This window comes from Anguilla anguilla, chromosome 1 (assembly GCF_013347855.1).
Source record: "Anguilla anguilla isolate fAngAng1 chromosome 1, fAngAng1.pri, whole genome shotgun sequence".
Taxonomy (NCBI): domain Eukaryota; kingdom Metazoa; phylum Chordata; class Actinopteri; order Anguilliformes; family Anguillidae; genus Anguilla; species Anguilla anguilla.
The window spans coordinates 21884402-21896020 of NC_049201.1; the positions used below are offsets into that span (position 1 = coordinate 21884402).

At 48.8% G+C, this 11619-nt stretch overlaps 1 protein-coding gene across 1 annotated transcript in view; it reads left to right on the forward strand.

Moving 5' to 3' along the window:
- Nucleotides 1-11619, forward strand: part of akap6 (A kinase (PRKA) anchor protein 6) — a 161663-nt gene that overhangs the window by 52999 nt on the left and 97045 nt on the right. Inside the window, exons 4-5 of the mRNA XM_035383451.1 lie at nt 595-2037; nt 7422-7544. Of these exons, the coding sequence (XP_035239342.1) occupies nt 595-2037; nt 7422-7544 (1566 nt within the window). The remainder of the gene's footprint in view (nt 1-594; nt 2038-7421; nt 7545-11619) is intronic.

The window sequence follows — 11619 nt, forward strand, 5'->3', positions numbered from 1 at the left end:
TTTTTGGTTTATAAATCATTACAATCTCAGACAGAATATAATTTAGCATTATTTGCTTCATTTGTTTTAACAGCCGTACTGTTAATTATGTTGGTCTTACACTGACATTTCTGTAACCTATGCGGTGAATTAAATGACTAATGTGTCACCGCATCTGTATGCCAGCCACATCGTGTTTATAATTATGGGATTTGGAACACAAGTGCATTGTGAATCTAATTACGCAAGATTATTGGAATAATCTTCATCCGCGATTCAGACCTTAATCATAAATGAACCGTAAAATTGTATTTACAATCATATAATTGTAATTACAGTACAAGGATAGTATGGCATTGTGTTTTTTTTACACTGTTACATTGCTTGCTTGAAGTTCTGCAATAATTAGATGGGCATCCTGAATTCACATTATAAATTGTGGACTATTTACGACTGTTAACCTTTGTACTAATGTCTAATTTTCTCATAGGCATGATGTTTTTTTTTCTGTGGAAATGGAGGGAATGTGAGTGTGAATTTTGTATTATTTAGATATTATTTTTCACCCACCCCTTGCCCCCTGCCCCCTGCCCCCTCCCCCCTCCCCTTCCCCAGGCCCGGCTGGACGCTCTGACAGAGGTCGACGACTCGGGTCAGCTGACCATCAAGTGCAGCCAGGACTACTTCTCCCTGGACTGCGGCATCACCGCGTTTGAGCTGAGCGACTACAGCCCCGGCGACGATCCGGAGGGCCAGGTCAGGGGCCAGGAGACGCGCAGCTGCTACCCCGAGCTGGAGCAGGACTTCCCCGAGCTCATCCAGAGCGTGGGGCTGCTGACGGTCGCCGCCGAGCGCCTGTCCTCCCAGCACAGCCAGGGGTCCCCCGACGGGGAGAGCCCCGCCGTCGAACAGACCCCCGAGGACCCCTTAGACTCGCCCGACAGCTCGCCCGCCTCGCCCGCCGCCGCGCACCTCGAGGCCCCGCAGGGCGAGAGCGCCCTCTCCAAGCGGCCCCTCCGCGACCGCGCCGACCGCGCCGACGCGTCCCCCTCCCAGCCGTCCCTGCCCAAAAAGGCCATGTACCCGGAGGGCGCGTCCCGGGACGACAGCGAATCCGTCCTCAAGAGGGTCCCGCCCCTCTCCTCGCTCCGGTTCCAGGCCGACATCAGCCGGAGCACCCCGTCCCTGCTGGACCCCCCCGACCGCTCCAAGTTCTGGCTGGAGCTGACCTCGGTCTACCCAAGCGCCGTCAGCCAATCGTACGACAGCCTCAGCGGCCCCCAGGGCAGGGGCGGGCCGACGAGCGGCGACCCCGCCCCCCTGAAGAGGAGCTCCTCGGAGGCGGGCCAGGGCGCCGACCCCGCCCCCGGACCCCCGACAGGCGGGCGGAGGGGCGGGGAGGGTGCGAGCCCCCCGCCCTCGGCCGCGCAGCCCCCCGCCCGGTCCCCCGTCCCTCCGGCAGGGGACCCCGAGCCGGCCGACCCCCCCCAGACCGCGGGCGCCCCGATCCTGGAGGAGGAGGGGTCCAGGCTGTCCCCTAGCGGGAGCAGCAGGATGAGCTCCAAGGAGGAGCGCTGGTACGGTTCGGACGAGTACCTGGCGCTCCCGTCCCAGCTGAGGAAGACGGAGATGCTGGCCCTGAGGCTGGAGACCATGGCCCAGGCCCTCCCCCACCGGCCCTCCGAGGAGCCCATCCAGGACGTGGACGACTGGGAGCTCTCCGAGGTCCACTCGGACTGGGACGGCGACCCGGCCTTCCGGCGCGGCCCCGCCTGCGACAGGCCCTTTGGCCCCGGCCGCTTCTCGCCCACCTCCTCCAGCGACATCGCCCCCTCCCTGGACGAGAGCATCGAGTCCGGGCCCCTCAGCGACCTGCTGTCGGAGGACGAGGCCTACTGGAACGCCGGCGAGCCCGCCAAGGCCGGGGGCAGGCCGGCCTGGCTGTCCACGTCCCCCGAGACGGACGGTTCGTCCGGCCTGCACAAGCCCCTCATACAGCAGCTGCTGGAGGACATCCAACACCAGGAGAACGACCAGGACATCTGGGGCAAGATCGAGGTAAGGCTCGGCAATACGCAGGCTTGCACCATGTTCACCAGCAGTAAAGGGAAGGAAGAAAGGCATCGTAATTGAAATAATATAATATTCAGCACACATATTCTGTACTTTCAAACAATGGAGAACAAAGAGCAATGGACATTGCAGGTTGTCTGAATGGGTTACGGATATACCAACATTTAGAACACACATGAAAACATTCTACTAAGGAGGCTGTAAATGTACTGGTATCATAAAGCAAATGTGTAATTAAATAAATGAAGATAACCAACAATTCAGCTGTTATGTTGGTCCATAAAATCTAGAAAAATTCCAGAAATTTTGGAACTAACCAATACAAAGTGAAGGCCATTGAATGAGTCATCTCTGATGGAGAGAAGTGAGTCTTCTGAGTATCTGTAGAGAGAACAGTTTCTTTCATGTGAATAAATGAGGGAAAGTTGTTCTACCCACTGCTTCAATATTCTGAGGATTTAAAATGATGTGGGAGAAATAGGCTATTTGGAAGCTGCTCAAAAAAGATTCAGAAACAGGGAGGCAGCTGCCAAATGGTGTTAAGGTTATCCGCATTGGTGTTTACGGTGTTCATGAGGGCACAAAAGTTAATGTGTACTGTGAGAAAAGATTCAGGTTGTACAGTACTACTTTCAGAATTTAGATATAGTGTGGACTCAGTAAAAATAGTACAGTTATATAACAGAAAGCATAGATTTGAAGTTAAAGAAAGCTTGTGTTTATTATTTTACAGCACTGTAAAAGAACTAAATGTCAGCTCTTGAAAATGTTCAGAATAACACAGCAAGCAATAACACCAGCCCCAGTTAGAGAATTCACTGAAATATAAAAAAATATACATTTTTACTCTGCAGACAATGATATATGTAGGATATAAGGCCCTGCTTGACAAGGTAGCACTTCAAACATTTAAATAAATTACTCCTGATAATGCAGGTGGGAAGAATTCCACTCCTGTTTGATATGAAAAATATATGTACGTATATCTGCATTTATAATCTTTGATACTTGTCACCATCTTTACAATTTCAGAATCACTCATCTATACATGTTTGGGTGTTCTCGCTCTATGAGTTGAGTAATTTGCATGTCAATAAGATGCTCCTATCTTTTAAACTTTATCTTGAAAGAGAGTGTATTCAGCTATTTCCATATTCCCCTTGCCTCAGGCTCCCATAGTTCATTGCAAGGTCTTTGTCTATGATGTCTATTCAATGTTAGTGAAAGGCTTGAGGAGAATTGTATTACAATGCAAAATTGGAAAACCAGTGTTGTCGAGCGCAACAGAATTTTAATTTTATAACTTACTAAAGCAACTCCAGCTACTGTATATATTTGTTATATTACCACCACAATAAACATGAGTAACAGCATTCCTACTTAACTAAATGCTAAATTAAACTAGTAGGAGACCAAGAGAGATGCTTCAAATAGTATTTCTTAGTAAAGGCAGATTTGGGGATTTTGAGACATTAAACATTTTCTGGACTTTTAATAAGGATCACAGAGGTGAAATCAGAACAGAACCAGGCGCCACGTTTATACTTATAGGTACGTTCTGTGTTATTTTCCACACAGAGAATTATAAATGTGTGGATTAGCTTTGTAGCCAAGGTGGGTAGCAGAGCCAAGAGAATCCGAGATCTTTCGAGATGAAACTCAAAAGTGACAGACACACCCTAGATGACAAATAATGAGTTTAAATGGGCTGAGACGCGTGCGTTGTAATGTACTGTAATGAAAGCGCGTATTTAACTGAGCAGATACAGTAGGCATTAGAACATAATGTGGAGAACAGGCGATTCAGCCCATCCGAGCTCACCATTTACCTGCCTGCAGACTAGACTTACTGACTTGCACCGAGCCGGTACATCAAAAGCAGTCTCATTTTCACATCTTACGCGCGCTGTATCAAAAAGAAGCACACGCGGGGCCGGGATCTCATGCTCAATTTCGAACGAATTTCCCGCGAGCGCCGAGTAAGTTATTGGATGTTATCGAGCTCATACATCCGCATTTCCTTTGTGGACAGCGGTCAATGATTTGGTGTGACACGAAATCACTGCGACACTCCAGAAACACGATAAGCTCAATCTCTTTTTAGCTCACGGAGACCTGCTGATTGTATGCGTATGAATTTTTCGAAATAACGTATTTACATTCACAGTGGGCGCTCGGCTGATTCCTTGTGCTGATATCTCCCCGTTGGCTGCCGATAGTGCAGTAATCCTCAACACTTGTCTCCCGGCTCAGAACAGCATTGACAGGATTTGATTTGAGCCTGGTGAATTTGCTTGTGTATAGACATTCTTTTTTGGTATCTTTCGATGATCAAATGTATCCAGTTACATCTGGTGTCATTGAGACCGTCTGCTTCTGGGTCAGGGTCTATTAAATACCCGTTGAAGTCCTCTACCACCACCATGTGGTGAGATAAAATCCTGCTCTCCACTTTACAATCCTGGCTCTAAGCATGTTTTAAGTAAGGCTTGTTTTATAAAGCGCGGGGTCATAACAGCAGGAATATTTATTTTTGTAAACTATTTACTGGTTTAAAAATATATTTTACTCTTATAATGAAATTATGAATGTATTTCAATTGTATGTCCATGGGTTCTTTCAATTTGATAAATTCTGCTACCCACAAGCTTCTGTTCATATCTTCGAAATCCCCAGGAACAAGGTTGTTAGGTCATTTGTAGGGTTATCATTAAGCAGTTGCAGTGTCAAAACTTACTTGATAATTGCAGGGACTATATAATTGCTGGATCCCTGTGACTACAAAGAAGTAGTCCTAATTGTTTTAATGCCTTATTCAGACATTAAATTTGTGTTAATGTTTTTGCTATTTGCTATTTCTGGGACTCAAATAAAGTCATCATGATATTTTATACTATTCAGCTTGTCTGTTATAGAGCACCAGGAATCCATTATCTTGTTGACCTCTGCTATTGATAGTGTTACATTGGCACCCCCTCCTGGTAAAAGAATTACATTGCAGATTTACAGTACAGCCCATTTCATCCCAAGAATCCAGGTGTGTGTTTTCACACTTGCTGGCATAGAACTCTGTTCATGACAAGTGCATGTCATCATTTTTATATCACAGTTATATTAATGGATAAATTGATTAATGTATTCTTCCTGAAGAAGACTAAGCAATTGTAGAAACTGATGGGTCACTGGTCACCCTCAGTGCAGGTCACAATGTACATAAATTAAAATAATCAAATATATAGTCTTATAAATGCTTGAGCAACTTCACATCTAATGTAGTCATGTGCTGTGTGTGGAGCTGAGATGAGAATGTGCCCCGCCCTGCCCTTTCCGGATTGGGGGGGGGGGGGTGAAGTTAGGCCAGGCTCAGCCAGCCAGATGCCTTACCTGATATGACACTCGCCACGCTCTGGGATGATTGATTGCGTGAAACGGGGCCACTGGAGATGACTTTATCCTCATGGCAACAGACTTCCGGCAGCTGAAGGTTCCGCCGCCTTGTCAAGTGTGACGCGGTGAGCTTCCTCTCCATATTCCTTCTCTCCATCTCCGCTTCTCCGGGAATATAAAAGGGGCTCTTCACATTATACAGGCCTGCAAACACAGTTCCTAACAAGCTCTGCTAATGCAGTGACCGGAGGCTACGTACTCCTCTGCGATGAGAGGTTTATCTATGAGGCGGATGAGAGAGAGATGCAGGAACATCCTGTACTGCAGGAACTGCGTGGCTTTGACCCAGTGATCTTTGCTTGGCAGGTACGGCGTAGCAGCATTAGAGTTTAGCGTTAAAAGAGAGTTAGCCTGACCGGCTCTTGCACTGCTATTACCGAGTTAATTTGCCGGCTCTGCAGAGCAGAAATTAAAACAGTGGCGTGCCTTTTAAACGCGGGGAAGCCTGGCCAAGCTTTCTTTCGCAGCTGACGTTTTTGGACACCTTTCTTTCTGTCCGAGCGTCTCGTTTCCATCCTGTTTCGTTTAGCGCCGTGTCACAGGTCAGCTGACGAGGCTTCCGAGTGCCAAAACCAGGGCTGCCCAGCCCTGTTCCTGGAGGTCCACTGTCGTGTAGGTTTTCACTCCAACCATAACAAAGCGCATGTCAGTCCCAGCTAGAGATCTTGAGCTGCTAATTAGCAGAATCAGGTGTGCCAAATCAGGGTTGAAATTAAAATCTACAGGACAGTGGACCTTCAGGAACAGGGTTGGGCAGCCCTGGTGTAAACTGAGCGCGCTCGGCTGCGTGGGGCAGTGTGGGAGGGGCGTTTAAGGCATAAGTGCCAGCTCACATATTTGGGTTTTATCTGGTGTACATCCACGGACGGCAGTGCCCTCGGCCTCCGTTGATACAGGGCACTGTACTGTCGCCACGGGAACCGGCGCATCCAGGGCTCGTCCGCGGCCCTGGCTCGGGGACGGCGAGGGGCCCTCAAACCCGCGCCAAAACGGCGCCTTTGAAATTAGGGGCCGGGTCTCCCCCCCCCGCCCACACACACCCCCCCCCCCCTCCTCCCACTCCCCCCTCCCTCCCTCCCACTCCCCCCTCCCTCCCTCCCTCTCTCCCTCCCTCCCTTATCCCAGCTTCAGAAGTCAGGACCAAAAAGTTAATGCATCCCCGGCGCTCGCTCCGCTCCTGCTCTGACGGAAGATGATTTAAATCAATTTCTTTGATTTTGATCACCGCGGCGGGCTCGCCAGATAATGAGGGGGAGATTCGGAGTGGAAAATGCTAAATATATTGGATTGCGGTGATTACTATGGGGAGTTCAGCTGTTATATTTCAAGACAGGCCAGTTTTTTTTTTTTTCTCTTTCCCTCTCATCAACTGTATTTTCTACATGAATGCCTTCACTGAAGAGCCTTACCCAAACCCGTGCAGAATATTGCGCTGTGGCTGTCTGAGAGATGTCATACATTTAAACGCGCCCATTCCAGTATTCCATATAGCTAATCTCATATATAAAGAACAGAGCATAAGCCTTACGATGCCCAGAAACCCATGTGTGCAATAATGGCCTTGAAGAAGAGAAAATCCCCTCTCTCTGTCTGTACCTTCTAGTCGGTTTCAGCCAAACGGCGCAGTTGACCTTTCTTACCAGCAGATGGCAGTAGCCACACACCGCAGACCGAGCTGCAAACAAGCGAGGCTCTCTAAGATCAAGATCAGGAGCTCCCGTTGCGTGTGTAATGATGTTCTCTCGCTTCAACTTTCTCTCTGTGTAGGGAGCAGGTTTTTTTCTACTTTGGCAGAGTTTACTTTGGAAATTGTCTGGCTCGTTCTCAGACGGATGTGTACAGGAAGGGGTAGGGCTCTGAAACGAGCGGACGCGCCGGCAGGGTCAGAGGTCACAGCGGTCCCCCTCGTCTCTCCTCCGCAGGGGTTCGTCGGCAAGCTGGACGAGTTCATCCGCTGGCTGAGGGAGGCTCTGGAGAGCACGGAGAACTGGACCCCCCCGAAAGCGGAGACGGACAGCCTCCGGCTCTACCTGGAGACGCACCTGGTGAGTCACAGCGCTTTTCCCTTTGTGCCGGCCGGATAACAAGCCTCGCACGCACGTCCGCGCACAACGGCGTCAGCAGCACCCGCTGAACTACGCGCGCACCTGCAAACAGCGTGCGCACACCCCGAAAAAAACATACAAGCGCTGATGCAACACCACATAAAACCGAATGCAACAATAACACACAACGCAAACACTCCGCATTCTTAGCTACACAGACCATGGTGATACGCCCTGGTCGTATGCATACGCTTGAGCACGCCCTCATGTTACCACGTTCATACGCTCATGGAGCCTATGTATGTAAAACTATGCACTGAGGTTTGTGTGTATATGAATGTGTATGTGTTTAGGTTTGTATATATATATATATATGGGTTATGCATGTGTCAGGGGTGGGTGTGTACAATGTATTTTTGTGTATGTGTGTTCATGCGTATGTGCATGAGTGTGCGTGTGTGCGCATGCGTGTGTGTGTATGTGTGTGTGTGGAGTCCTCACTCTGGTGGCCATACAAGTGTATATATATGTGTGTGTGTGTGTGTGTGTCTGTCTGTGTATGTGTGTGAGAGAGTGCGTGTGTATCTGTTAATGTGAGTGTGTGTGTGCATGTGTGCGCGTGTGTGTGTGTATGCGTGCGTGCGTGCGTGCGCGCGTGCGTGTGTGTGTGCGTGTGTGCGTGTGTGTGTGTGCGTGTGTGTGTGTGTGTGTGTGTGTTGGCCGCTTAGTCCGTCCGTGTCACACTGCGGCTCTTCGCCGCCGAGCCTGGAGAGATTGCTTTATTGTGACGGGGCTTCACACGCCCGTATTGATTGAGGGTCGGGGGGGGAGGGGCGAGGGGTGGGGGGGGGGGGATGGGTGGGGGGGGGGCGAGGGGGGGGGGGGGGGGGGGGGGGTGGGGGTGGGGGTGGAAATGTGAAAAGCACTCTTGTTTTTCCTCGCGCACCCCCAGCTTTTTCGGGCCCCACAAACCGGGGGAGGTATACACAATTTAATGTTTTGATTTAGAGTCCAGCTGGCACGCGGGGGCCGAAGGAGCCGCGGAGCGTTCCGGTGCCCGAGGGACGCCGGTAACGAGGGGCCCGCGCGCTCAGGCTCTCTTTATAAGGCATTGAGAGATGGCGCCAAATGAAACGGCTATTGATTGAGCTGGATGGCGGATCCGGGCCTTTGAATCACATTAACGAGGGCACTCTGCTCCGGAGCAAAATGAACAGTCCGGACAAGTGCTCACAGGGCAGCTGTAAAGAGGGCTGGTGGGAAGAGAAGAGAGGTGGGGAGGGGTTGGCGGGTGGCGGGTGGGGGGGTAGGAGGGGGGGGGGGTGTTGAAAACACATCAAACGGATGGGGGGGCTCACGCCCCTGCGAGGCCCAGAGGCACTCATCCCTCGAACGCCGCCCCCTTTAACGCTCTCTGTGTCGCACGCCGCCCCCCCATTACTGGTGGCAGAGTCAGCCTTTGTGAACCTCCTATCAATTGTGTTTTTTTTTTTTGTTGTTGTTGTTGTTTTTAAACGACAGACTTTGCCCCCCCACGGAAAAGCGCTGCGACTGGTTAAGAGCCACAAATTGTGCTAAGCCGTCCCAACACCAGAGGGGTCTGGGCCACCGCGCTTTTGTACCAGGCTGGAGCATTGCTCTTCCCCTCCCTACACTAGCGGCAGTCACTTTGGGGCCTGCTCTGCGTGGCGAAGCCCCTCTCTCTGTAAACCTGGGGATCGCGTCACCCTGTCGGCTCACGGTCCCGCAGCACCGCCGCGCACCTGCCCGCTAACCTGCCTGTCTGATTTTAATGTGCCAGAGCGCTAACCCACTCCTGCTAACAAACTGCTATTACTGCACTGCACTAACACCTGTCTGCAAACAGATTCTTATTACTGCACACAGTCCCCACTAACACCTATCTGCAAACAGATTCTTATTACTGCACACAGTCCTCACTAACACACTTCTGCAGATTGTTATTCCTGCACTGTACAGTCCCCACTAACACCTGTCTGCAAACAGATTCTTATTACTGCACACAGTCCCCACTAACACCTATCTGCAAACAGATTCTTATTACTGCACACAGTCTCCACTAACGCATGTCTGCAAACAGATTCTTATTACTGCACACAGTTAACACTAACACATGTCTGCAAACAGATTCCTATTACTGCACACAGTCCCCACTAACACCTGTCTGCAAAGTAAATGTTCCCTGGTTATTATTAATTAACCATTGTTGTTTTCGTGTAAAAGGGAAGCATACACCCATGTGTTTTCATTGGACTATTAATGATGTTGCGTAAATTAACAGGGTTAGTAACCACAAGGGTTAGCAAGCAGAGATGCAGTCGGTGTGAACAATATCTTTTCCAGGGCTCAACATTAAGGTTGTTTTCATCAGGGCAACAGGCAACAGGTATATTGCCACTGGCCCAGCTGCCAAAATAAATATAACCACTTTTTAAAGGAGATTATACAGGACTATTTGCATTAAAAAGTGTCAAACCCCCAATCTACAACAATGGTTTAAAAAATGTAGTCCTTTATTACATATGAATATGTCAATCGCCACCACCAAATCATGGATGACTTCTTTGTCTGGGAATTGAATTTGGAGGCGATCCACTGATATCTAATTAGTTCATTCTCATAATCGCATTTAGCTTGCTAGCAATAAGTAAAGTACAAAAGTTGGCTAGATAGCTACCATTATTGGTTCAATGTTACTTCAGTAAATCAGTTTTATCATTTGAGTAAATATCTCAAACCGATTGAGCATGTTTAAATATTGTGATCTACAAACAACACAAAAGTCAGATTAAAATACAATTGGCTTAAAGAAACAGGAGTAATTATTTTGTTGTGGTTCAAGTCTGGATCATCGCCGCTTGTAAAAAAAAAAAAAAAAAAATCCTCAGAATATCTACGTTTATGGAAAACGGCAAATTTTTCCTGTGTTTTAGCTCTTTTCTATGTAAAAGCAGAATCCTACATTAAAGCAAATATTGAAGATGGCTGTTAGTTATTTATAAGAAAGCACTGGTACAAATGTTGATAATAAAGCTATTGTTCGTTATTGAAAAGCAAGCGTCAGTACAGAAATTATCAAGTACTTGGGGTACTGGCCCAATTGGGCAAGTGACAAATCAATCAACTGGCCTGAACCAATGCCATAGTAGCCCCAGGCCAGTGGGCACTCCTTCTTGTTCAGTCCTGTGTTCTGACCAAAGGTTTGTTCACTGACGCTCTCATGTAACCATCAAAATCAATTCTCCGATATAGACAATATAGCCAAATTCATATAATAGCACATATTTCTTCCAGTATACTGTTTATACCATTTATACTGCCCACCCCTAAAACAGACTGTTATTACTGCACCTCACACAGTCCCCACTAACACACTTCTTGAAATAGACTGTACACAGTCCTCCTAACACACTTCTACAAACAGCATCGTACACAGTCCCCACGAATACACTTCTACAAATAGCATCGTACACAGTCCCCACTAACACACTTCTACAAATAGCATCGTACACAGTCCCCACTAACACACTTCTACAAACAGCATCGTACGCAGTCCCCACGAACACACTTGTGCAAACAGCATCGTACACAGTCCCCATGAACACACTTGTGCAAACAGCATCGTACACAGTCCCCACGAACACACTTCTACAAACAGCATCGTACACAGTCCCCATGAACACACTTGTGCAAACAGCATCGTACACAGTCCCCACGAACACACTTCTACAAACAGCATCGTACACAGTCCCCACGAACACACTTGTGCAAACAGACTGTTATTACTGCACTGCACAGTCCCCCCCTCTACTCCACTACTGCACAGACCCGTATGCGGTCACATATCATTGCACACGTTGTACCACCGGTCCTGTGCAGCAGCAGCACACGCAGGTAGCTGCGCTCAGGATACCAGGCTCACGCCGAACGCTCGGACGTCCCCCACACGCTCGCCGCTCAGTCAGAGGTCCACAGCGTTCCAGCGCTACGATGGCCGGCGCTCGGTAAATAAATCCTGGGGGAAAAAAATGACATTTTTCTCAATGGACGACAG